Source organism: Sceloporus undulatus, chromosome 2 (genome assembly GCF_019175285.1).
Source record: "Sceloporus undulatus isolate JIND9_A2432 ecotype Alabama chromosome 2, SceUnd_v1.1, whole genome shotgun sequence".
Classification (NCBI taxonomy): domain Eukaryota; kingdom Metazoa; phylum Chordata; class Lepidosauria; order Squamata; family Phrynosomatidae; genus Sceloporus; species Sceloporus undulatus.
In genome coordinates, this window is record NC_056523.1 from 176846271 (window position 1) to 176874195 (window position 27925).

At 44.9% G+C, this 27925-nt stretch overlaps 1 protein-coding gene across 2 annotated transcripts in view; it reads right to left on the reverse strand.

Annotated features, from left to right (window-relative positions):
• AGAP2 (ArfGAP with GTPase domain, ankyrin repeat and PH domain 2) overlaps positions 1–25366 on the reverse strand; it is an 84575-nt gene extending 59209 nt beyond the window's left edge. The window contains exon 1 of one of the 2 annotated variants that reach the window (XM_042448062.1): positions 23210–25366. In XM_042448062.1, the coding sequence (XP_042303996.1) occupies positions 23210–24815 (1606 nt within the window). In that variant the 5' untranslated portion in view covers positions 24816–25366. The remainder of the gene's footprint in view (positions 1–23209) is intronic. The other variant, XM_042448061.1, reaches the window with a different exon arrangement.
• Positions 25367–27925: the final 2559 nt, after the last annotated feature.

The window sequence follows — 27925 nt, forward strand, 5'->3', positions numbered from 1 at the left end:
TGGTACTAGTCCTTGTAGACTTGGGGAAAACATTGTTGGTCTATCATATCAGCTAGCTCTAGGTCATACTCTCATAGCCACTTCACACACAGTACAGAGATAAATTCTATCTTTACTCACGTGGCAAAGACTTGCAGTGTATGAGTACACGGTTGAACACAGTTGTTCCATATAATTTCAGTGTGGTTTTAGGTTAAAAAAAACATCTTATGGTAATTCCTGAAAAATGTAGTGTACAGTATAAGCAGCCCACTGTTGCCTTAAAGGTAGGCAAGAATGTTACTCCCACAAATCATTCACCACTGGCTGTGTTTGCTAGGGTTGATGGAAGCTGCAGTCCAAAAACTTCTGGAGGGCCCACCTCCAACTTACAGCTATGGTATGCCAATCCTCCACCCCACATGAACCTAATAGGTGCCCTGAAACCTCTGCAATGTAAAGGAGCAGTGTAACAGATGGAGAGATGCAAAAAGAGCCTTCTACAAACGTGCACATATATTGGTCTTCCTTCTCAAAAATCCAGCCTCGGTGGTTGCATTGGTTAAAAAAAGTTCCCCTGAACCAAAGAAACAGAAATATATACACTGTGGAATCTACTGTATATGTAGAAAGGCCTCTTGGAAGCTTGAGTAAGAGGACAATTCATTCTAGGAGTCAAATATGTTCAAAAGCCAATAAGCGAATGAAAATTGTGTTTTTGTTGTGTGATTTCTGGCTCATGGTGACCCTAAGGCAGATCTATCATTGGGTTTTCTCAGCTAGAGAAAGAGAGGCTTTGCCATTGCCTTAAACTGAGGCTGAGAGACTGTGACTTGCTTGAGGTCCCCTAGTAAATTTCCATGGCTGAGCAAGAATTTGAACCCTGGTCCGCTAGAGTCCTAGTCCAACACTCAAATGACTATACCATACTAACTCACTAGATGAAAAGTTAGAACATTCTTTTTCTGCCCCCTTGGTTGAGATTGGCTATGCTTTAGACTGGGATATCATGGAATTTGGGGTAGTATTCTCAATCCTCCCTGTTTTGTTTTCACAATAGCCCTGTGAGCTAGATTCAGATCTGGCTTTGGGCTTCCCCAATCCTCATCCACTTCACTATGCTGGTTTCTTATCTTGTGGGCTGAATGTTATTGTTCCACCAAGAACTAACTGCCTGTCTACCCAGTGAATCTTTTATAAGCGCTAGAAGGACTTAAAACTGGTTCCAGACAGCATGCTATAATCTGCTAAGATATCTGCAGAGGAATGACTCTCAGTAGAGCCCTTTGTTCTTCTCTCACTGAAAATGAACAGAATTTAGATTTAAGATTCTACCACAGAACAGGAAGAATAAGAATACAAGTATCTGAGCATGTGCAAGACATATTTCTGTTACCCTGCTGAGGATGGTACAATTATATCCAACCCAAGAGGGACTACAGCCTCCTAGAACAGGGGGCTTACCATTGAGGCACTCTTCCCAATTCCAAAATGGTATGATTTCAGTTTTCAGTCAACCTCAACAAGGGCAAAAGCGGAGTTAAGAAAACCAAGCAGACACAGTTTCCAAGAAGGAGAATTTGAGGCGTGAGAAGCCAGGAGGTGGTCATGGAAAGAGACCAAGCAGGAAACAAGACCAATCAAGGCACGCTGTGAAAAAGTTTGTAGCCAGAAGCAAAGGCTGGTGATGCAGGTGAGAAGACTTCCTAAGGACTGTAACAATAAATGGGAGCACAAAGAACACACTGCAGGTGAGCCCGCATACAAGTGTGAGCCCATCCCACGCCATCCGTTGCTGGTGTTAAGTCAGCTCTTTCCCCAGGGATGCCAACTGTGAAAGGTTCTGGTTCTTCACATCAAAGAAAAAAAAATGGTAAATCTAGGAGGAAATGGGACTTTGCCAGGAACAATACCTGAGCTTCTTTTAGCCTGTGCTGCTGGATAAATCCCTGCTTTTTGTCACCCAATATAGATAGATAACTTTGCAGTTACAGGGAAATCATTTATCCTTCAAGAAAAGGACATTAAACAGTGGCAGGCAGTAAATGTGGGCACCTAACCATCTGCCTTCAGTTTTTTATTTTTTATTTTAGCAAAGAGCATAACATTCATTTAAATCACCCATTAACACCTTTTCTTTTCTACTATTTGTTGTAATGGCATCAGAGCTGGGAAAGAGTAGTTAAGAAAGACAGAAGCTTCCACCCAGCACACACTACTTTGATTGGACTTTGTCTCTCCCCCCGCCCCCCAAAAATGAGGCAATTTTTATAACACTGCCCCCACTCCTGTGATAACTTGCTTATCCCTTTTTGTTCATGATTTTTGAGGGAGAGTCAATATAACATGAATATTCAGGATGAGGATGATGCAGTAAAAGGAATATAGCCCTCACTCTGAATAGCTTTGTTTGCCCTTCATGAGCTCTTCATGTAATAAAATCAAATTACAGTTGTCCCTCCACATTTGCAGCTTTGACTTTTGCGGATTTGATTATTCACAGATTTGATTAATATGTTGACTCCAGGAATCTCTAGGTTCTCCAGTATGACTCTACCAGAAGTTAACCATGGAGTCACACTGGAGGACCTAGAGATCCTGAGAGAAAACTCTTCTCTAGGCACTTGTAGATCCTCCAGCATACATCTATGGTCAAATTCCAGTGGATATTAACTACAGAGTTGTGCTGGAGGACCTAGAGATACCTAGAGAGGTGTCCTCTCAGCTAAAAAACATAGTGTTTTTCTTTATTTTGGTTTTCCCACTTTCATGGGGGTCCTGTGCTCTTAACCCCAGAGAATGTGGATTGCCCTTTGGGTGAAAATTGATTTTGGGGGGGGCAAAATAGTTCTGAAGCATCAGCAGGGAGCATGCTACAAGCAGGCTCACCAGGGTGAAGGCATGTTCATGGAAACTCAGCGCACTCTGTTTTCTGATGAAAATGTTCACTGGCAAACTTTCAACAAAACCCTACTTCTAATCAGTCTGGATTTCCATTATTTGCAATTTAACAAGAAGAATCACCAGATCCAGAGTGGCGTAGTGCTTTGAGCATTGGATTATGACTCTGGAGATCAGGGTTCGAGTCCCACCTCGGCCATGGAAACCCACTGGGTGACCTTGGGCAAGTCACACTCTCTCAGCTTCATAGGAAGGCAGTGGCAAACCCCCTCTGAACAAATCTTGCCAACCCCCTCCCCCAAAAAAACATGCTATAGGATCACCATCAATTGGAAACAACTTGAAGGCACACAACACTAACAAACCATCAGATACTATTTTCACAGGCCATTGTAGGCCTTCCTGAAGAGGATATTTAGAAGCACATACTGTACACTTTTGAACCGTCTAGAGAGATAAATGGCAAAAGGTTCATTTCCCACACAGGATTATGCTCAGCAAATTACATGGTGATACCCTTAAATTCTCTTTTGTTCTTTCTTGAGAAGTCTTAGCCCGCCTCACTGGGTGGTTAGTGAGAGGAGGCCTGTCTGGCACTTTCAGCATGTAGTGTAGGGAGCACTTCTTTAAAGAGAATATAGCTGCAGGTCAGATTGGAAACTGTGGTGGTCTAGGTGCACAATAATTTCAACATGTATTTTTTTCAGTGCTACAATAACCCAAGCAGCCTTATCACTATTGGGCGAAAATCAGAAATTAAACCCTAGTAGTGATCCTGTTGTTCATCAGTCTTAAGTGAAAAGAAAGTCAGATAGAAATGTAACTTATAAATAAATCATAAACAAAATCATTGTACCTCTATTACGGACGGGTAGCAAGGGAGAAGTACATGATACAGTGACCTGCTTAAGGCTACTTAGAAAATCTATCAGAAGCACACTCTGGAGCAGCATAAGCACACCATGGTGAGGAACTGGAGGAAAAATTCAAAAGGTGATTGACAGAAAGGAGTACTCAGACAATTTCACCCCTGCTATTTGATCCACAGCTGGATCAGGAGAATTTCCACTTGTCAGTTCCCAACACTGAAAGGACCCTGTTTCAAGTCCTCTGTAGTTTCTTGGCCTGAAGTTTCTTCACACACCTACTGGCCCTTCCTCAGGTTATGGAACCACCCAGAAAGCTCCCACAGCTGGCCTCCGGTCTTTCCTGTAGAAGTTTCATGTTTGGAAACCACAGCAGGAAGGAACTCTTTATCTTCCCATTGGCCCTTAGACACTCCAGCAATCCCCTTTGCAATCAGGACTCCCTAGCTTGCTTTGACCAACCACGCTTGAGGGTGGCTAAGAAGATTTCCCCCTCCAGCAAACCAAGTCCCCAGAGAGCAGGATGCTTAAAAAACTATTATATTTTCTGGCAGGACGATGAAATTGTATCATATCAAATCAGACTCAAGTAGTGAGAACGGCCCAGGGTAGCCAAAACATCCTGAAACAACTCAGGAAATGAGCTCTGGCATTTTTCAAATGTGATGTGCTCAGAACAAAGACAGTGAGCAGGAAGGACGGGAAAGGAGGGCTGGCACACATGGAAAGTTTAGCACCTAAGTAGGATTCTAATTCCAGTGTACCTTTCTTAGTCTGATCAAAAGTAGACACTCTGTTTCTCAAAAAACCTTCTCTGTGTTATTGGTTTCAGGGTTTGTCTGGGGGATTCTGAGAGCTGCAGTGCCCTATTGTTGTTTTTTAAACTGTGCACTTTCTTTAGGGCAGGATCTAATCACCTGGGGTCTCTGCCAATGCTTTCCCTGCCACAGCTCACATTTTTTTGAGCACATGAATACAGGAATGTGAAGAAAAGTTTGGTGGGAAGATTTAAACCTCCCCTATTTGTAGGTGAGAGTTCCAATCTAGATCAGGGACCATGAGTACAAAAAAAGTGAATTATCCTAAACTGCATGTGACATATTTAATGTACCATGCACTTTAGCCCTCAGACAACATCTGCTTTTACTAAAAACACCATTAAGATTCAAGTTCATACTAACAATCTGAGAAACCTCTCTCTCTCTCTCTCTCTCTCTCACACACACACACACCCCTTCAAAGATGCTTCATATTAAGCTCAATTTTTCAGTCAGTATTTTTAAATATCCCAATTTGCACAACTCTCACTATACGAAGGTGCCCATATAACACACAAGCAACTGTTTCAGCCTGTGGTTGCACCATCTACAACAGTAATTCCCATAGTAGGCGGCCAGTAGAAAGATCCAGGAGGCAGTAGAAAGATCCAAGGGGGAAGTGAGGAAAAAGGGGACAGCAGGGGGGCTTTCAACCAAAGGAGAACCAGTGGCTTTTTGAAGCATGGATGGGATGAAGAATTAGAGCACATGGCAGCAAAGGAGAAGTAGCAGCAAAAAGGAGCTTTCAAATTTGATACCCTGTGCTAAGGTTGTGGCCCAAAAGAAAAGGGAGAAGTAGCCCAAAAGTCTGAAGACCACTGATAGAGCATCTTATCATGCATAATGCCTTGCTGAAGCAGATCACCTCACTCAGCACTCTGTTTGGGGCAGAGGATAAACCACTCTGTAAGTTCACAGAGCAACACAAAGTAGCAACAGCCACCTGCTCCTTGTATCTGATGATCCCAGCCATATGGTGTACTCAGAAAACAGAACCAGCTATCATGATGGCTAGCAGATTCTAAGAGTTGTATTCCAAAGTTTAATTTTTCTACCCTCTGACAAAAAATATGCTGTGGCTGGGCTGTTTAACCAGCATGGAAAGAGACTTAGTCTCCTGATTTTGCACATATAATTCTAAACCTTTTTTAAAAGGTGTTGAATTTTATTGTCATCACCATATCTTATGGCAGTGATGGTGAACCTATGGCACGCGTGCCAGAGGTGGCACTCAGAACCCTCTCTGTGGGCACATGTGCCTTCACCCCAGCACAGAGTTTGTTACTAGAAAGCCAGAGGCAGGGACGTAGCCGGGGGGGGGGCTGGGGGGGCGCCCCCCCCCCCCTTCCATTAGAAAAATGAATGGTGTGTGCTGCTGCGCTGCCACACTCAAGCCCCATTATAATGATGGCACTTAGTCTGGACCCCCCCCCCCTTCCTAAAATTCTAGCTACGTCTCTGCCAGAGGGACATGGCACTTTGCAATGAATAAGTGGATTTTGGGTTGTAGTTTGGGCACTCGGCCTCTAAAAGGTTCACCATCACTGTCTTATGGTCATGAATTCCAGAAGTGAAATTAATACGTTTTGTGAACAAATGCTTTAATTTGTCTGCCCTGGATCTGAATTGTGAAAAGAAGATATATTTCCTACAATCCAGAAATTCTTCAGAGGAAGGATGCCCATGATCTTAGGCCAGATTGTCTGGCAAGCTTGAATCACAAGACTCAAGAGGGTGCAGGATTTCCACACCACTGAGAGCGCATGCCAGGAGTGTCTGGCAGCAGACTTTTTTTACATGGGATGACAGCACCTCCATGTGATAAGCAGCTCTTCCTTACCACAGGATTGGGAATCATGTAGCCCTCCCAATGTTTTCGAACTGCAACTCACAGTAAAACTAGCCAGCACAGGCAACAGTTAGGAATGCTGGGATTTACAATCCAACATCATCTGAGAGCCATATAATTCAGACTATTTGTAGATCAATTGCTGGCTTCCTTCAGCTACTTCTCCAAGAACACAATGGTATTCTAGCAGCCAATTCAATATGAACATTTCTTCACATCAGCAATGGGTGATTGTGGTCCTCCTAGGATTGTTGGATTGAAATTCCCATAAACCCTCTCCACTGGTGATGGTGATTAATGCTGATGGGAGCTGCAGTCTAACAGTCTTCTGATGAAGGAGGCCTACCACTGTTCTAGATACACAATTCAGCACTGTTTTCAGATGGGGCTGTGTACAGTATTCAGAGAGCCAGTGTGTTGTAGTGGTTTGAGCACAAGACTACAACTGTGGAGACCAGGGTTTGAATTTCTACCCAGCCAACGAAACCCACTGGATGACCATGGGCAAGACACACACTCTCAGCCTCTTAGGAAGGCAAAGGCAAACTTCCTTTGAGCAAATCTTACCTTAGGGTTGCCATAAGTTGGAAATTACTTCAAGGTACACAACAACAAGAAGTGTAAAATTAACAGATTTTGTGAATGGACTATCTTGATGTCTGTTTAGAAGAGGGATGGGCAACCTGGGCCTCCCAGACACCACTGTACAGAAACTCCCAGCTTCCCATTTCATTAACTTTTCTGACTAAGTCTCCTGGAAGTTGGAGTCGAACACTGTCAGAGGACCATAAGTTGCAGACTAATGGTTTAGAAGTTTCAGCTAATGCACAGTGTGTCAGGACAGGTCTAGATCACAAAAAACACATTAGCCAAAAGCTCTGGACCTACACTATCTTTATTTCCAAGTAGACACAAGAAAAAAAGTATATGTTTTGATCTATGAAAACTTAAATGCAGAGGCACCTTCCCCTTTGTGTTCCACTGTTCTTTAATTTTACCAGTGCACAACCCCTTGAGTCTTGTAGTACACACTTTCCAGAGAGATGTTACAGTCAAGACCCTTGACTACACTGCCTCTATGGCAAACTGGTACCACAACATCTTTCAAATAGCTGGTCCACAATCATGGGACTTCCTTCCTCTGGAATATAAACCTGAACAATTCTCAGAAATGTAATAAGCCATTTTTAGATGGCTTGGCTGTCCAAAAGGAAGACTAAGCAGCAACAGCATAGTTTTTCCTCCTATGTGAGGGATGAGAAAAGGAGAGATACATTTTTCTTTTACCCTGGATCTTCATATATTTTCATCTAGATGGGACAGCTATATTACCATTTTCATGGCATTATTAAATTTCGATCATTGCATAACCTATGCCCTTAGAATAGAGAAACCTAGCAATCAAACATACACACATTGTAAAGGTGCCCAGAACTAGACTTGCCACATCCCTCCCTCAACCTATTTTTGAAGACTTATGTAGCTGTGGCAACTCCTAATCAGGATTCTGTTGGTGGAACACTGGTGGATGAGTAAGATTCTTGTAAAACCAGTCCACTCCACATACCAAAGCCCACACACAATTTATCTAAGTAGAGTTCAGTCTCTAAAAGATCAATTGGCTCAAATATTGTGAAGACTCTTAAGGAAGAGAAAAGAAGTTTCACCTACTGCTAATTGATACAGAGGATGGGGGGAAAGTGACTAACTGAACAGAAATGCAAGAAGGGATTTTCACTTTATATGCAGCCTTTCTGTAGAAATGATGAAAAATGCAAGCAGGCCCTAAGCATTTTAAAATATTTCTCCCCCAGATCTGTGTTTAATGTAAGCATACTTAAAACTACCCATTAGCTTTAAAATGCTTGATTACCTAGCCCTTTTCTCATTCCAAATAGTCCAACCTTATCTACCGCTCCTGTCCAGTGCCCACCACTTCATAATCAACCCAGTTGCAAAGCATTCTTCCAGTCTTAATTCCACCCAGTACCTTGACAGACTTGGCACACAGTGTGGTTTCCACTGATTTCCAGATGCATGATTGATGTGCTCCAGGGAATGGGATCAGCTACATGCCTCCCTCCAAGTGTTCAGAGAAGTGTGCCAACCAATAGCACTTGGATTTGAACCTTGCCAAGAGGCTGCTGTATTTCATCCCTATCATGTAAACCAAGAGGTCAGGTGGGACCTAAGAGAGCAAATTACAAGATGGCTTAGTTGGCACTATGCCTGCCTGCCACTCGTATTAATTGCAGGCAGGAGAGAGAATCGATCCAGGGTGGGCCTGCAAAAACATGAGAAGAGAGGGGTAAGGAAACACTTCAAATCAGTGGCCATCTCCCATGTGTGTCACAGGTTTATGGATTTCTGGGAAGCTTCCCACTGCAAGCCTGAAGATTTGTCCTATGTCCATGTAGGCAAATGGAGGTTTTGGGGCCTCACTGGCTCATTCATAGAAAAGGTAAATGAAGATGGCTGGGACACTGCTTCAAGAGACAGAACCCAGCATTTGGTATGCACCCATCCACCCAGCTCAAAGCAATTTTGTCTGAAGAGGAGATATGTTCAACTCTCTTTTTCAGAATCCAAATATGGACTGCTTCCAAAAACCAAAGAAACACAGAGCTAGCCATGGCACAGATGAGACAGACTGAGGGACTGAAGGAAGCTCATGACAGCCTCATTCTGGGAAATAGGATGTGCCAGGACAGCCAGGCTCATGTGGGCACATAGTCATACACAGATAGGACCACAGCTCCATTCACAATTTAAAACTAACTATGATTTTTTAAAATTCCATACATTCATATGTTTTAACCAATCCTTTCTACAGGCAGCTAGGAATGTTAAATTCAGAGTGTAGCAGGGGACACGGGAAGACAAGCACTGTTCCCATTGACTACAGTTCCCGGAACCCATCAGCTAGTTCACCTATTGGCTATTTTGGAAGCTCTAGTCCAAAATGCATTATTCTGAGGCCTCAACGTGCTCTGGCCCAGACACACAAGAGCAGATATCTACTGATGCAACAATGGATGAGTGCCTGCCTCTGTTTTCAAATACATTTTCTGTTCTTGAAGAATAAAGAAAAAGACAGAATGTCTTCCCCTCTCCAAGGAATAAATTAGAATTATTCATATATTTTTTAAAAAAAATCCCCAGCTAAAATTTTCCAACCTGTTTTATCATTTTTCTCCAGAAGCATTGAAAATTCTTATTAAAAATCGATTTTAAGAAAAGACTACATCTTTTTTTTAAAAAAGTGTACCTTAAAAAAAGAGAACACTTCTTGAACACCTTTGCTCATCATGAAATTTATCCACCTTGGATACCTACCATGCTGTCGTGTTGCACTGGCCTATGCCACAATTCACCCACTTGGCATCCCGTAATGGCCATAAAAACATCCACAGGCAGAATACAAAATGCATCTCCTTTGAAACTGCAGCTGGCATGCTCCTGATAAATGGTGCTGTTCTCCCTGTGTGTGCGGCTAACCGCAGAGCCCCTCACAGACATCTCCTTCCATTCTGAGGTGCTCTGAATGCTGAGTGCATTGCCGCTCAGAATCACCCTCCAGCACTTTTAATAGCAGAAGTGAGCAACGGGGGGGAATTATTTAATATTCCCTTTACAATTACAGGATGTGAATCTTGCCTGTTCTTCCTTAATCATTCCCTACCAAAGTGGGTTCAAGAACATAGGCCCTGTGTCTCGAAATTCCATTGACTCATTTCTTTTGCTTGTAGAAATGCACGTCTTTAATAACAAACAAAAACCCAAGCCAAGGGAAATCTTAATTTCTGCAAGTTATGAAATCCAAGCAAAGATGCACACTGTATTTTGTTTATTTTCACATAACTTCCTTTGCTGGTGCTAATCATGGAAAACTGAAGGGACCAAAAACACAAGAGAATCCAAACTGTGAGACTCATAGACTTGGTTTTCTTAAGAAACATCTCAAGCAGATATTTCATTGCTTTTAAATTAGTGGGATGTTTTTGTTTTTTTAATCCTGTGGAGTCATACTCTGGATTCAGAGACTTCAGTAGAAGTTGGAATAGACTTCCTGGGATGGTGGGCTCTCCATCTCTGGAGGTCCTTAAACAGAAGTTGGAAGTTGGGCATCTTTCAGGAGTGCTTTAGTTGTGGATTCCTGCATGGCAAGCGTTTGGATTAGATGGCCCTTGTGATTCCTTCCAACTCTAAGATTCTATTATTATAAATTATTGCTGGTTTTGCTGTCAAGTTACCTTCAACATATGATGACCTAATAAATGATAGACCTCCAAGAGACCTGATCACCAAGTGCCTTGCTCAGGTTTTGCAGACTCAGGGTCATAGATTAAATCAGTCCCGCTGATGTGACTCTTTTCCTACTGCCTTCTACTTTACCAAGCATTATTGTATTTTCTAATTAGTCATGTCATCTCATGCTATTTTCAAAGTATGACAGCATCCGGTGCTTCTAGGGAGAGTACAGGTCTAATTTGCTCCAGGACCCATTTACAGTATTTGTCTTTTTAGCAGTCCACAGTATCCATAAAACTCTTCTCCAGCACATTTCAAATAACTTGGGCCTGTTACAGACAGCCAAAATAAAGCTGCTTCGAGTCACAGTGGAGGTATGGTGTTTCAATGATGCGTGCATCCTAAGAGTCCAGAAGTCACACCAAAGCCACGCTCCAGCCCTAAGGATGGTTGTGATATGTTGTCTTTTCTCCTTTTATACTGATGTCTATATAATTTAATGGAATAAATAGCCGAGAATAGCGGTTTGGACTGTGGATATGAATCTCGTGATGATTACCTCCGTGATACGCTAATACAATCATGGCGAAAAACAGGAGCATGTAGCCGTCACTATTGACTGACCATAAACAAGTGGATGGGCCACTCAAGGCATGGTCAACCTTGAAAAAACTCAAAATAGAGAACTGCCTTGTGCAGTTCCTTTTACTAGCCAAATGCTCCAGCCTTAAGGACTGGAGCGTGGCTTTGGTGCAGGTTCTGGACTCTTAGGACACATGCATAATTTAAACACCATACCTCGACTGTGACTCGAAGCAGCTTTATTTTGGCTGTCTGTAACAGGCCTTGATCTTCTTCCTGGCAGCTTTCTTCACTGTCCAGTTTTTACACTTACAGACAAAAATTAGAAACATTATGGCACAGGGGATTTGACTTTAGTATTTCATTATTTAAGTGGAAGTTGCTCACCCATTATCAAATCTTCCTTTTAGCAGTCAAAGAACTAGAAAAGAAGATGGAAAATGTGACCTTCAAGCTGTTCCGGGGTCTAAATATCCTAAAGACACCAGATCTCTGTCTGATCTTGAAAGCTAAACAGGGTCAATCCTGGTTAGTATTGGATGGGAGTCTGTCAATGAATACCAGGTGTTGTACATTATATTTCAGAGGAAGGAACTGGCAAGACCTGAGGATTCCTTGAATAAGAAAACCCTGTGAAATTCATATGGTTGCCATAAGTTGACATTGAAGAATTAAAAACCTTAAAAAAGAAAAGACCAGAATGGTACTTCCTTTTGCTGTTTTTCTGAGCTTGCATAGAGTTGCTGTTTGATCTAATATGCCAATAAAACTGTCCAATAAATGAGGCCAGATTGTGGAGTTCACAAACTCCATTCATCAGCAGCAGTAGCAATAAATTGCTAGAGACTAGAGTAGCTTGGGAATGGGTCATAGCTCAGTGGCAAAGCAAAAGGCACCGCATGCCGCAAACCCTAGCTCTGATCAGTAGCAGGGATTGGGTGGAAAAGACTGGCTACCCTCACTGCCCTGCAGAGGCACTGCTGACCCATGCAAGCAGTATGAGGCTGCAAAGTAAAATGGTCTGAATCAGTAGTAGCAAGCTGCCTCTTGGAAAGGGGGAGGGAAAGGGGTATAAATGAAGTTAATTGTTGTTTCTGACTTATGGCACACCCCTTTTTTGGCAAACCCCTATGGCATACCACACCATACAGAATCCTTAGTAATGTTTTTTGTACTAATGCCACCCATAAATCATAATTCCCATATTTCACTCAACAGTTGTGGCATAAACAACTAGCAAAATTAAAATTACACCTTTAAATTACTGTATCATAGGTACAGCCTCACTGAATTTACATGGACATTGTTTCATGTGGTTAAAGTGAAAATTTGGCAAGACGTGATGTTTTTAAAGAAAATTTTAAAAGAATATTTATTTAAAAAAAATTAAGAATATAAAAAATGTTAAAACTTAAAATTTAATTTTTAAAAAAAAATCTGGAGGCTCTCCTTTTTCTTCCCGCTCAGCCTTGCTGCACTCACACCATTTCTTCAGCATTTTAAAGAGAGGCAGGCAAATTTCTGCCAAAATGCAGATGTTTTCAGAGCAATGATATCACACATCCCTGAGGATGTCACCTGGTATTGCCCGCATCCCCCTAGTGACATCCCTGGAGGAAAGGAGTCTTAATGCTTTGCCAGATCATGGGGGAGGAGGGGGCTCAGCTTTCCATCCTAGTCAGAGGAGTTTATCACACAGGAGGAATTTCTCTTAATTTCAAATGAAAAGAAAGTGGGGCCAGAATGCATTCACGTGAATTTGCTAGTTCAGCAAATTGCATTCAAACTGACTTCTCATTGCCCAAAAATAGCTTGCCATTGCCCAAAATTGCGTGTGGTAGTCTATCACGCAATAACGTGAAACCTCATGATTGTGTTTGGATTGCCATTGGATTATACTTCCAATTTCCCTTGTCTGATAGACTCCTAAGAGAGGCACGAGCCTCCAACTCTTCCACCAACTTTGTTCTGGAGTTCATGAGAATATAGCCCTCCTGGGATTATAATCCAGTGCTCTGGACTTCCCAAGATGGCCACACCTACTTGCGCACCATGACAGCAGCATTTGTGGGAGGACTGAGGTTCACAATTTTTGTACATCATGCCTCTCCCTGGATGAATTTAAATCACTGGAATGCCTTTCCTGCGCCTTAGTTACAAGCAGCAAAGGCTTTACACTAAAATATGTTGGCAGTTTGGGTCCCACCTTTTTGCTCTGCCCTGTAGTAGAATATGTCCCCTGAGAACTTCTCTAAAATTCAAAAGCCCTTTGGCTGAAAGAGTTTCCGCACCCTTGCCTTACAGCTATATTGCCAGGGAGATGGGACTGCCCACACCTTCCTATTGAGTACGCACTCACTGGTAATCTCTCTCATATGTCTCTCTCTTATATGTCATGTGACATTGCATAGCTGTACAGTGAGATAATTCTAGGAGTAAATTACAGTAACAACCCAAATCCACAAAACAGTTGACACCCTTATGTGACCAACCAAAATTCACAATATGGATGCTGCAAGCTTTTGAAGCTCCACTGGCTTCCGCATCAGGCAAAGGTGTTCAAAATCACACAGGAGAAAGAAAGGAAAAAATGACAATGTTAGTCACAGGCCTGCATTTTGTCAAAATGTTACCAAAATTGTCCCTTCATATCCTTACAAAATGCAGGCCTATAACTAACATCATCATTTCCTTCTCTCCTGTATGATTTTGAACACCTTCACCTGGTGAGCCAATGGAGCTTCAAAAGCTTGCAAACTGTATATTGTGCATATACTGTTTTGTGGATTTGGAATGTTATTGTACTTTGTTATATAGCCAGCATGGCTACCCCTGGGTATGTTTTCTAGAAGTGAATGATTCGACATTTGCAATCCACAATCACCTGCTGATATGGCTCTGAGATCACAGAAATGACAGGGCCATAAAGAACCCATGACTCTGCTCATAATGAGCCTCATCCCAAATGAAACATGTATATGATGGGGTGGGCAACTGGAAGTATACTATTGATTTTTGAAAATAGGTTTATTTGCAATTTTCTTGGCAAGATTTGTTCAGAGGAGGTTTGCCATTGCCCTCCCCTGAGGCTGTGTGTGTGTGACTTCCTCAAGGTCACCCAATGGGTTTCATGGCTGAGCTGAGAATCGAACCCTGGTCTGCAAAGCTGTAGTCCAACAATCAAACTACTATGCCACAATGGCTCTTGTTACCCCAACATATTTGTCATTGATCCCTGGCATTCATATGTTAGGATAACAAATATTACATGAGAAGGAACCATTTACTTTTGATTTTTTTTAAAAAAAATCAAATTGCCATATTGTTTCTTGCTGTTGAATACTGTCTCATCCATCACCTGCATATTGTAACGCACCTGACATGTGTTGTGGAGTTACAACATTCACATTCAGTTAACATTTGGCCATGTTAAAAATGTACCTTAAGAACATTTCCATCCTGATAAATAATTCTAGAGATCACTTGATTGCTCCTAAATGCTTTTGACTTTGTGCAAGAAAGAAAAGCCTGTAAAATGAAATCCTTTTAACAATAAAACAATGCATGTCCTTAGAAACCACAGATACAGATGAACCCTGATTCCCAGGGTAATAGCTCTGGCATATGTGCTCTGTTCTAACCTGTTCTCACAACATGTACCTTTGACAAAACAGAACACTGCATTAGAACAATTTGCATCAGAGTTCGCAAGATATTGTTTCTGTGGATACAAACTGAAAAAGTAACACCATAAAGAGCAGCAGCTGGTGGCACTTTTGTACTTATTTGTTTATTTCTGCTGTTGTGATGCTGAAATTTGGTGGCACAACAGTAGGGTTGTTGTTGTTGTTGTGTGCCTTCAAGTTGTTTCTGACTTATGGCAACCCTGCGGTTTTCTTGGCAAGAGTTGTTCGAAGGAAGTTTGCTTTTGCCTTCCGCTGAGGCTGAGAGCATTTGACTTGACCAAAGTCACCCAGTGGGTTTCATGGCTGAGCTGGGAATCCAGCCGTGGTTTCTAGAGTCATTATCCAACATTCAAACCACTATGCCACACTGGCTTTCAGATGTGCTCAACTCCCATCCCCAGGAAGTTAACCAACCTGATGTCCAGACAGTTCTGCCCTACAAACTAAATAGTTCCCCAGAAGGATTAATATTTGAAATTTATACTTTTTTTGAACATTTTCATACCGTGGATGCTTGAATCTGTGTATAAAACATCTGTGTATAAGAAGGGCCGACTGTAAAATAAAAAGGAATTGCACTGGCTACCAAGAGACTTCTGGACTGAATTGAAGGGGCTAGTGGTGGTATTTAATGCTCTAAATAACTTAGGATCTTGATATCTGAAGGAACACTTTTATGCCAGTCCCTTTGTATGCCATCCCTATGTATACCAGTCTGAAAATGAAGCCTGTTGGAGAGGCCTTTTTCTGTGTGCCACCGGTGAGGAAATGCCCTGGGTGGATTGTGGGAAAGGACATTCTCTGCCCTAGTGCCCAAGTTAAGGAATGCTTTCTAGTTCCAAGCTTGACTGACACCTATGTTGGCTTCAAGTCAGCATCAAGTAAAACATGTCATTATATTAAAGCCTTTGGGGCCTAAGAATTTCCTCCAAATCCAAAAATGCACATGGTTTTTAACTTGTTTCAGCTTGTTTCAGCTTGTTAAAACATTTAATATGCTTTCGGTCTGTTTAAATTTTTCTTTACTGTTCTAAATCTTTCAATTGCTATACATTGTTTAAATTTATTTTACTGGTATGCTGCCCAGAGACTTCATTATATAGAAATGGATATAAATATTTTAACACCTGGATGTATGTGCATGGGATTAAGTTGCTAATAGCTTCTTGCTCACTTAGGAAGCTCTGGGAATTGCAGCAGTGAAAAGGAGGGGTGGATTCCTAGAGAGAATTCTCAGCATCCAATTCATGGAAAGTACTATGTCCTGGGTTCCCTGTAGAAACCCACGACAGTTAATGTGAAAACTGCATCAGGAGTATGCAACTGTGATGGATGCAAGGGCCAATTTTTACACCTTTGGGAGAACCACGCCATCCCTGTTTGAGGACTAAAAACAAAACCAGTGACCTGCTTATACTTCCAAGTTTCCATGGTATACTCTCCAACATTTCACAGATGAAAACTGGGACACATGTGGCCCAAGAACATCAGAGTGCGGTCAAGATGGAGAAAGTTATTAATGAGGAAAAACACACAAACTAGCAGAGGTGGCTGCTGCAGTTGTCTTTTGCTTGAGCCTACGGGGAAAGGAGGGCTACCTGTCCCCTTCTCTCCTCTCCCTCTGTTTAGTTAGTTGAGTGCAAACTATTTCTGTACTTTGAACTCAATTTGCAGCAACTGATGTAACCAGAGGACCAGTAGCATCCATAGTGTTGGCGTCACTCAGTGTGGTAACTCATAGTGTCACCTCCCCATTGACTTCCTCCCATTTCACACCATATATAATCCTTAGTAATGCTTTTCTGCACTAATGTTACTCGTAAATTGTAATTCCCATATACCACTGAATGTAATGCTGATAGTTGTGACATAAACAACTAGCAAAATTAAAATTATACATTCAAATTGCAATATCATATGCACAACCTAAATGTATTTACACATGTATAGTGAACATTTGGTTAAAATGTGATGTTTTTAAAGAAAATTTTAAAAGAATTTTTAAACTTTAACATTTCAAAAAATATTTTTAAATTAAAATGTTGACATTTGAAATTTTAATTTTAAAAATTGGGGGGGGGGGGCTCTCCTTTGTCCTTCCACTGATCTTCAACCCACTCTCACCACCTCTTAAAGCATTTTAAAAGGAAGCAGATGAATGCAACAGCCTGTTTCTACCAAAAGGTAGGTTTTTGAGGAGTAGTGGTGTCACCCCCCTATTAGGTGTTACCTGGTGCAATGTGCACCCCACACACACATACACACATACCCCTAGTAACATCACTGTAGAGGACAAATGGAGAAAATAGGAGGGGAGAGAAACTAGGACATTTTAAAAGGAACTAGAAAAGTGGGATGACAGAGGATTAATCGGCACTCCCTTTACTAAATTAGGACAGTTGGAAGATATGCCATGGAACATTTTTTGGCTTGGGAGCTGTATAAATGTAAACTGCCATTCCTAGAGGCCTTCAGAAACTACTCATGTGGAAGCATTTCTTTTTCAAATCAGGTGTCTCAAAATATTCAGGTGTGACAGCTTTGGAGGGGGTAGAACAGGGCTGGGGCCACATGCCATGACACAGCATATGTTGCCCTTCCCACATTGCCCAAGAAGCCATGGCCAGTGACAAAACTAAACTAACAGAGTTGGGAGGCACATACCAAAGGAGGGCAAGCTACTGATAAAGCTGGTATATGTCTTCTGCACAACAGAAATTGGTTCAATAGATGCTATCACCTGGCCTTTGTGTATTCCCCAGCTCCTTGGAACTGGCACACTGCAAGAGGTGGCTAATAAAGTGCTGTGAAACCTTGAATTTACCCACTGTGGTACAAAGCAGTTATTTAGGCTGCAAATCATGATTTCACTTAGAGTCACCGGCATATCAGAGAAGACTAGCCATATCAGCTCTCCATGCCAAACCCCAAGAATCCTTTACCATATTAAAGACTAAAGAGTTTGTAGTGGCATATTAGCCTAGGCTAAGGGTGAAGAAACTGCAGTAATCTAGATACTCCTGATTACAACTCCACCCAGCCCCATCCAGAATGAGCACTGTAGTGGTTAGGGATGGTTGAAGTTGTTGTGCTTCTCAAAGAGTCCACAGATCCCACAAACCCTCCCTAGATCTTAGGCACTTAGGCACGTTCAGACTTAAGATGTGCTCTCTAGGCCTTTACAAACCAACCAAGGTTCAAGAGAGACATGTTCACATATAGTGACAACCTCCATAGTGGCAAAATGTAGGAACAGTGGGATTGGGACTGCTCAGTGCTGTCCCTTAGCTTGCCAAGTGACCTGAAAGACCCTCAAATAGGGACTAAGGCTGCCTTAACAGGTTTGTGCCTCAGTTTTCTGATTGTATAAAGGAAAATAGCAAACATTATTTCAGAGGGATAAAAGATTGCCAGTAGTCAATAGTAGTAAATAGTGCTGTTATCCTCATGAGAGAAACTACACCCAGTTCATTGTCAGCAGTTCTAAGAGGTATCAGTAATTCCAGGCAGCCTGTCTGGGCAAAGCAACAGAAAAAGCTATAGAAAGAATTGGCTCCTCTCACAAGGGAACATTCCCTAGACTGATGTATATTTAAGAAGCAACTGAAGAACCGTGGCTCGCTTCCCAAAAACAGCATGCATCTGGACACCAAGTTCTCATCACAAAGGAAGACTGGATATCAAAGGCTTGACAGTACCTTGGATTTCCCAGGAGCTGCTGATGTTGCTCCCAAATGAATATGGCCACCCAAAGCAAAATTATTCATTCAGACTTGGCTATTCAAAGGGGCTATGGGTGCCTGGTTTTTTCCCCTACAGGAGGTATTTAAATTGACTTTTTCTCCAGTCCCTTGCAACATATATTAAAATCAATGTGAGCAAAATCAGACAGTGCCAAAAGTGTACATTTAGTTTGCTCCCTTCTACATTTCATCCTGTATTAACAACATTCATATGTGTAAGAGAAGTGGGTAGTCAAGAATTCAAATAGGGCTTTTCAGTCTGAAAAATATCTCAACCCTCCAGATTCAGCAGCTCACAGAGCACTGGGAGTTATACAGGCTTCCTCCCTTTACCTCCTGCAGGCTGAGCAACCTGCAGGAGGACTCAATAGGCTGCTATTCTTAGCTAGTGTGATACTTCATGGGCCATGAAAACAATGGTATTTTACAGAATGTCAGCCGCTCAGATAGGAGAGTATAATTTTTAATAAATAAATTAATAATAAAACAGTTGTCCAGGCCAGCTTTAAAACTACCAATCTCCCAAATACCAAGGTTCCAGAGGATGGATTCTTCTTACCTGTTCTTTCAGTCCTACACTGAAAACATAAATGTTCAAAAATGAAGAAACTTTCAGTTCTGCTTCCACAGCAGAAAACAACTGCACAGGGCTCCCATCAATCTTCTTCTCTAGTGATTACTAAGGTATTAATGACACCATGCATATTTCTTGCAATTTTTTAAAAAGGGTGTATGAAATGCACTTCTGAACATTTCCAAAGCTACTGGAAGAGACATATATGGAATTCCTCTTGACCTGGGGGCACAACAAATGTTTTGAGAATTTCCAACACAGTACCTTTTCCCTTCTTGTTCAAAAAGCCACTGTTCCCTGAGGGCATTGATCACCCTGCATGTTTGGTTTCTTCCAAAGAGCTCTTGGAATTGCAGGTCAGTGTAGGATGCTGTGAATTCTCTGCTAAGAGATCTCCTCAGATCCCTTCACTAGAACTATGTGGTTCCTGAGAAGAAGGGGATGACAAGTCCGTTTTAAGTCTGTGGCATGCTTATATTCCTACAGAAGAGCAGACTAAACTCCTTAGTCTTCTAAGAGGCCTCCCAGGATGAAGGTCAATTGATCCCACCCCTTCCATCTCTCCACATTCTCCTAATTACTAGAAGCTCTCTGTTGTCAAGGAGAATTGAATGCCAAAATATGACCCTATAAGCAGAACAGCTCTTCCCTGCACTACAGAGATTCGCAGGGATGTCTCATATTAACAGAAGAGTGGGAATGAAGAGTTGTTTTTGCAGATCAGTGGGGGGCAGTAATTCCTGCTTTCCGAAATATACCCTTTAATCTAACTTTCCACTGCAATTAACCTCTCACTTCAGAGAGCAATTAAAAGAATAGGCCCTCTGGCTAGAAGTTCTCCCAATCCTTCTGCAACAGCAACACATCAAAAGCAGAAGGGAAACCATACTTTGATAGGCTGATGAACCACCTAGCCCATAATCAAGCTTTCTGAGTATGCCAGCCAGAAGGAAAAGACATTTTTTTAAAAAAATATTGGAAAGATCCATGCTTAGAGAACTAATGACAATGTTTCTTTCACAATGCACCATTATGACAGTTTGATATCATTTTAACTGTCAGGCCTGCACTCTAAAGAATCCTAGGATCCATCGCTTGATGAGGCACTAGAGCTCTCTGGAAGAGATTACTAAATATCTCACAAGGCTACAAATCCTGGGATTCCATAAGATGCAGCCACGGCAGCTAAAGTGGTATCCAAGCGTTATAATGGTGTAGTGTAGTATGCAGAAGAGGCCTAAGATAACTGGGAGCCATCCTTCTAAATGTGACACCTTACCCTGTTTATCATAACGTACATTTATTAGTTGAGGGAACCTATTTCCCCCATTAATCTGGTCATTCTCATGGTAGTTTTATAAGCCTAAAATAGGGGTGCAGAATCTCAAACCCTAGGTTCAAATCCAGCCCCTCTGGAGGCCCTCAAATGCATCTCTTCTCATGGCACACCACCATCTGGTGGTTTCTCAGCTTTTGTACAGATTCCCTATTCCCATTCTAAAAGGCTGAAATGCCACCCCTAAAGTTTATTTATTAGAAGTAAGGTGTTTAAGCTAAGTTATGATGACATTTCTGGTCCCATCCTTTTGCCTTTGGCCCAGTCCATCATTGGAATGTGAACTACCCTACTAAAAAAGAAAAAGAAGCTTTTGTGAAGTTGAATTCTGTACTCTCAGACTAAAAAAACAAAAGGTTCCTTGAGTTAAACCATACTAGTGGTTCTCAGGCTATCTGATGTGGGTGACCAGCAAGTATTGCTTTCCAGCGTGCCAGGAATTGGCGCGAGATTTGTGCCCATGGGCTTCAACTTTTTCTTTCTTTCCTGGAAATCTGCCAGGGACCCACAGCCAACAAGGCTCCAGATACCTCTACTTTGAGTAGCACTGGACTTCACCAAGAGAAATTAAAAATTAGTAACACATTGATATATATAAATAAGCTTTATACATTGCTTGTATTTATTAATTTTTCATTCGTGAGACTTAATCATGTCCCCATTTTTTACAGGAATTCCTCAAAGAAAAAAGATACTGCCTTAAGCCAAGTCTATCTAACCTAGCGCTGTCTTTTCTGACTGCCAGTAGCTTTCCAGGATTTCAGGCAGAGGTTTTCCTTATATTCTGCTGCCTCATTCTTATGGGTTAGAAAATGCCAGGGACTGAGTCTGAGACCTTCTGCATGCAAACCATGTGCTCTACTGCTGAGCAATGGTGCTTGTCTTTAGGAATGGAAGAGCAGCAGGAGAGGAAGGCAACTGGTACTCATGAGATAAGCCACAAAGAAAAGTGAAAATAAAATGCTCCATACAGTGTACAAGGAATGACTCTTGCTAGCAAAATGGACATGCAATTTCCCCCCATAAGGGCTAGAAACTTGACTTTTTTATAAAATAAGAAAAAGAAAGCAAATTGAGAGTCTTAAGTTATTAACCTCCATACCCAGTATTGACCTCTGCGTGAATTCAAATCCCTACATACTCATAAAGCCTGCCAATTTCTGTTTAAACGTTCACATCTCCACACAGCAGTGCACCACTATTAATGTCCATATGGCTTGGTATTTGGATCTTAAAAAAAAATCCCATTATTTTAATAATTTATTGCCTGCATACCAATCAGAGGAGGAAAAAAGCACCCTACACCCCTCCACTGTCAAATACATGTCATCTGATCCACTTCATCCTCATCTCTCTAGAACCCCAAACGTCCATTTAATGCACCAGGCAGTTGCACACACCTTGCTTGTACCACTCCGCCTGCCTCCCATGCAAGGCTCAGGAAGCAACCTGTAAAATCAGCAGAGTTCTTGTTCAGCACAATGAACAAGAGAACCGTTTGCTGCAGAGATTATGTTCCCTGGTTTTGAGCTTGCTGCTTCTCCCTCAATTTGGTCTGTGTCGATCTGATGTTGCAAAGGATGCTGAGATAGCCTCCTTTAATGAGTCTAACCTTGGTACCACAGTCTGGTCCAACACAAGAGCATCTCCTAGGTAACCCCCAAATAGCCCAACACCTCACTGTGGGACAACTGTGCCATAAAAATAATGCTTATTGAGGGAAAGGAAACAATATTCATGTTGTTAAGAAGCCATCAAGGGTGTCACTGCCTTGGTTAAATACAGTCCTTTGCTTCTGAAATAACACACAGCATCCTCTTTCATACACACACCCCAGTATGGCAATTCCAAATCAAACCCACAAATGAGAAGCAGCCTAAAGTGACCCTGGTCATATCTGGCCAGCTGGACACAGCTATCTTCTGTGCAAAACGTCCTCCTGGTAGAAGCATCCTTCATCATCATCATCATCTGAAGACACCCTATGGTGAGGACATCATTATTGTCCACTCTCCCCTGAGTGACACGGAGGTGATCTGAATCCAACCCCGCCCCCCAAAATGGCCTCAGTCACAGCAACACGAATCTAAGACCAAGAGACACTCCTTCTCACCTCTATGGACACCTCCTCAGTGTGATTACTCACATTTGCTGGTGGCCATCATCTACCATCACCTTGGCAACAAGGCTAAGCAGCTGAGCAACTCTTTCTCAGAGACAACACAGGTTTATCACAAGGTGCACACCCACCAATGGTCTCAAAGACTTCTCCTGCTTCAACACACATACCTAGTGTTACAAACCTCCGATGTGAAATTCACAGAAGCATAGGTAAGAAGAGAAGAAACTAGAGGTTGCACAAACGAATAAGGTAGCAGAAAAAAGGACCATGCAAGCTTCTCCCCATCTTCACCTTGCTACTTGTGATACCCAACAACAGAGACAACGTTCACTATCATATCACCAAACCTGATCCTTGTACCAAGTGTCCCACGGCGGAGGGGATCATCAGTCCCCTGGCCCACGCCCATCTCCCACGCTCAACCCTTAGCACCCCACACTCAAGCCTTCTGGGTTGGGTCCCTCAAATCATCCCTTGAAGCCTCTTGGGCCTCTCTACTTACTGGGCAGTTCTCCCTTGGCCAGCTCAGCGCTGAGCAGCTCCTTCTGGCTAAGGCTCCAGCCAGGCCCAGGGTGGGTAGGAGTGGAAGCAGGACTCTTGGTGAAGATGCCGCTGATGAACTTGAGCATCTTACGGTCACGGGTAGAGGCCCGGCCACCCTCCCGGCCTCTCTTCAGCCCTACAGCTGCCTCCGAAGAACAGGAGCCAGAAGAGACCAGGCTAGCTGGACCATGGTTGAGGTCACTGTTGTCCAGAGTCTTGCTTTTGTTTTTGTGAGGGGACAGCTTGGCCCGGGATCCTCCTCTGGGGACCGTCTCCCCGCTGCCCTTGACCACCACCACCTTCATGCGGCCTTTGACCTCGCTCTCTGGCCAGGAGAGGCGGTTGGGGGTGCCTCCTTTGTGGCTTCCTTTGCCAGCCTTTGGCTCAGCGCTCACCTTGACCCCAGTGGTGGTCACCGTCTTGAAAGGCTTGTTGGTGGCCAGGCGAAGGCGCCGGTTGCCAGCCGCTGGGTGAGGAGAAGAAGCCCCTGAGTGGGAAAAGGAAGAGCCCCCCACCCGGCCCACGCTCAGTTCCAGGGTGCCCGGCTCAGGGCCCCCCCAGCTGGCATGGCTGACCAGCATCCGGCGCCCTGGGGCTGCGGCGCTGGAGGAGCAGCTGGCAGTGGTAGGGGCAGGGGCTGGCACCTCGTCCCCGGGCACCTCCAGGGTCTCCTTCGGCCCAGCCTTGGCAAGGGCCTGGGCCACCACTTCTGACTTGGGTGGCACCGGGGGAAGGACCGGCACCATGATGGCTTTGGGCTTTGGGGCCACGGCCGGAGCCCCTGGAAGGATGGGGGCCTCGGCAACCTTGGGGGCCAATGCTGCAACCTCGGCCTTGGCTGCAAAAAGGGAGGCCAGGGCTGGCTCAGGCTTGGGGGCCACAGTCGGGGCAATCAAGGGGACCAAGGGCTCAGGCTTGGGGGCCACGCCGGGAACAGAAGGCTCCGGTTTGAGGGCCAGGAACGAGGCTGCGAAGGGTGCGGCCATGTCGGTTTTGGGGGCCATCGCCGCTTCAGGTTTGGGGGGCACTGCTGGGGCAAGGGGCAGCAGGCCCATTCCCTCGGGCTTGGGGCGCAGAGGGGGAGCCCCCAGGGGCCCTGGCAATTCAGGCTTGGGGGCCAAGGCGGGCGGCGTGGCTGGGCCCAAGGAGAGCCTGGCCCTGGGGACCGGCTTGGGCTCCCAGGGGCCACTGCCGCCATCCGGGGAGGGCAAGGAGGAGGAGGAGGAGGAGGAGGCCGGCGAGAGCTGGAGCAGGTAGTCCGGGGTGCTGGCGCTGCTGCTGGTGCTGATCCAGAGGGCGTCCTGGCGGTGGATGGTCCGCTCCTGGCGCTTGGCCTTGGCCGGCACTTCCTCCGCCTCCCGCCGGCCCTTCAGCCCGGGCTCGGGGCTGGCGGGCCGGGCCCCTGGGCCCTCCGGGGACGGGCTCCTTCCATCGCCGGCCCCGCTGCCCTTCTCCGGGAGCTCCTGCTGCTGCTGCTGCTGCTGCTGCTGGACCGACTCGAGCTTGACCAGCGTCAGCGAGATCAGGTAGGTGGTCCGGCGCTGCAGGGTGGCCCCTCTGCTCATGGGTGCTGCTGCCCAGGGAAGGAGGCGCCTCCAGCGGGGAGGGGAGGCCCGGCCCGGACCCGGCTCTGTCCATGCACCGCGGGCCAAGCCTCCGGCACACCGCCAGCCCGCCCTTCTTCACTTCGTGCCTTCCTTCCTTCCTTCCTTCCTTCCTTCCTTCCTTCCTTCCTTCCTTCCAGGTGGGAGAGGCGAGCAGGGCGCCCTTACCTGCTGCTCGGGCTCCTCCTCTGCAGCGGGAAGGGGAGCATCCTCGGGTCAGAGACCTGCCGCCGGAGAAGGAGGAGGAGGAGGAGGGGGCCACGGGGGCCTTGGAGGGTGGACTCGGCAGCAGCAGCAGCAGCAGCAGCCCCGACGCCTCCAGGGAGGCAGTGCCTCGGAGATGAGAGAGGGCCAAGGATGGCTCCTGCTCTGCTCCCGTGCAGACGACGCCGAGCCCAAGGAGAAGTGGGAGGGGAAGGAGGAGGAGGAGGGAAGGAGGAGAGATCGCAGCTCCCTCGCTGGCTGTTGCCGGGAGCAGAGCCCCCTTTTGTGGCGTGGCTGCCGCAACCTCCGGAGCCCCTCGTTGCTGCAGACCTCGCCGGGATGGCAAGGGGCCAGGCTCCCCCTCCCCCTCCTTGGCCCCCGATGAGGATGAGGATCCTCCTCCCGGCCAGCCCCGGCCTCCGAACCCTGCCTCCGGCCGCTTGCTTCCCCCCCCCCCCCTCCGCCGCCGCTGCAGTCAACCCCCGCCCCCCCTCGGGGGGCTAGTGGGGGGGGGGTTGGGTGTTTGTTTTTAATACTGGGAGCAGATGTTGGTTTTGGGGGGGGTCTCTCCTCCCCCTTGGCACCGCCCCCTCCTTTCTTTATGGCTCCTACTTTTGTAAAATATCCATCAATGCCTCTTGATCCTGGCACGCCTTGGGCGGACTGGCAGCCAGCCGGGGGCAAGGAGAACTGCGGCCATCCCAGGGATGAGGCAAGGCAGGCAGGCAGGCAGGGGCCCCCCCCCGGCCCCCGAAGGGGCCCCCCCCCGCTGCTCCCCCCCCCCCCACAACCTCCACCTCTGGGCCAGGTCCCCCCATGAATCCCTACGGACCCCACTAACAGGAACAGGGTTTGCTTGTCTGTTTGTTAAATCTATCTACTGTATCTATCCATCCATCCATCCGGGAGGTGTACTAAGAGAGATCTATCTTGATCTATCTATCTATCTATCTATATCTATCCAGCAAGCCAGCCATTCATCCATCTGCTGGGGATGGGGGGTGTCCTAAGATTGACTATCTATCCAGCCAGCCATTCATTCATCGGCTGGGGGTGTCCTAAGACTGATCTATACCTATCTATCTATCTATCTATCTAGCCAGCCAGCCAGACATTCATCTGCTGGAGACGGGGGTGTCCTGACTGTCTGTCTGTCTATCTGTTTATCCAGCCATTCATCTGCTGGGGAGGAGGTATCCTAAGACTAATCTGTCTGTCTGTCTATCCATCCACCCACCCATCCCTCCCTACCCAGGGAGGAGGTGTCCTAAGAGTTATGACACTGAAATTGCACAAGCCAAGAAGTGAGGGGCTCCTGCCAAAGGAGGTGGAAATCCCAGCCTGGATCTCCTGGAACCTCGGCCCTCTGAGACTATTTGAGAGAGAGAATGAGCTCTTCTTCTGGAGCCTGATAAGCCTTCTTTCTCAGCGATAAATGCATCAGGCCCCACACTGGGCAGGCCTCTCTCACAACAAGGCCTAGCTGAACCTCACCCCAAAAAGAATAAGAAAAGAAGTTTTTTTTAAAAAATCCCCTTTGTTTTAAGAAAGAGAGGGGGGGAGAGAGAGAGAGGGGGGGGACTTTCAATGAGGCAGCACTGAGTGGCTTCTTTAGTTCACCCTCTGGACAAGGTCATCTGAGCCATCAGCTGGGAACAGCTGGCAAGGCCCAACATCTGGAGGCTTAGCTGGCGCGAGAGGCAGCTAATGTGCTCAAATCCCCACCTGCTCTGGGATCAGCCAGGCAATTAGGGAAGGAAAAGCCTGTTAGGCTATGCCTTACAGGTTGCAGGCTGCCCTGCTTACTCTCTGCCAGCTGGATGATCAGGCCTCACCAGTGGCACCCACACCTCCCCCAGCTCTGCTCCTCCTATCCCTTTCTACACAGCACACACCTCAACAAGAGGGATGGTTCTGGTCACAAACAGGGTGACCAGGTGTCCTCCTTTTCTGGGACATGCCCTATATTTCCACCTTCTGTCCAGGAGGAATTCCAAAATGCCCTCCATTCTGAGCATGACTAAGAAGCATGAATTTATATTTATATGAGTGTTTTCAGCTGTGATTTTGGTAATGGCCTCCATTTTGCGCTACCTTGTCCTCCTCCGTGGTTACAACATCCAGGTTACCCTGGTCACAAATGATTAGTTTCTTTTTAATAATGTATCCTATCCATTGAGTGGATACTCAAGGACAAATTAGGGTCTTGGCCAAACAGCAAATGTACAATTTAAGCCAGGGAATAGAAATACTGTAGCCCTCCAGATGTTGCTGGAATACTAACCTGAGCAGCCATAGCTAACATAGACAAGGAAAGGTTGGAGTTGCTCATGATTCCTTTCCACGCCATCCTTGGACTACTGCTCACGGCAAAGCTACGACATTTGTAGGCAAAGGTTGAGAAAGCTGCCTTTTGACCTACAGCTCCGAGAATTCTTCCAGCCACTGAGGTGGTGCTTGCCAGGGGATTCTGGAGAATGAGGTCCAAAAGGCAAGTCTTCTGGGTTCTGGTGCTGAGCATGGCACCCTGTTTTGTGAATACAGTGGCTCCTCAGGACCCCTGTGGATGCCAAAATCCGTGGATGCTCAAGTCCCATTATATACAACAGTGTAGTAAAATGGCATCCCTTATATAAAAAGGCAAAATCAAGGTTTGCTTTTTGGAATTTGTATATTTTAAAAATATTCTCAAGCTGTGGATGCTGGAATCTATAGATTAAAAAAATCAGTGGATACGGAGGACCAACTATATTCCTTCAAGTCTCTTAATATGCCCCAAGATCAAAACATACCATCTTATTAATGTATTTATTTACTTACTGCATTTTAATACCACCAATTAGCTCAAATTCTCCAGTCCATTATAA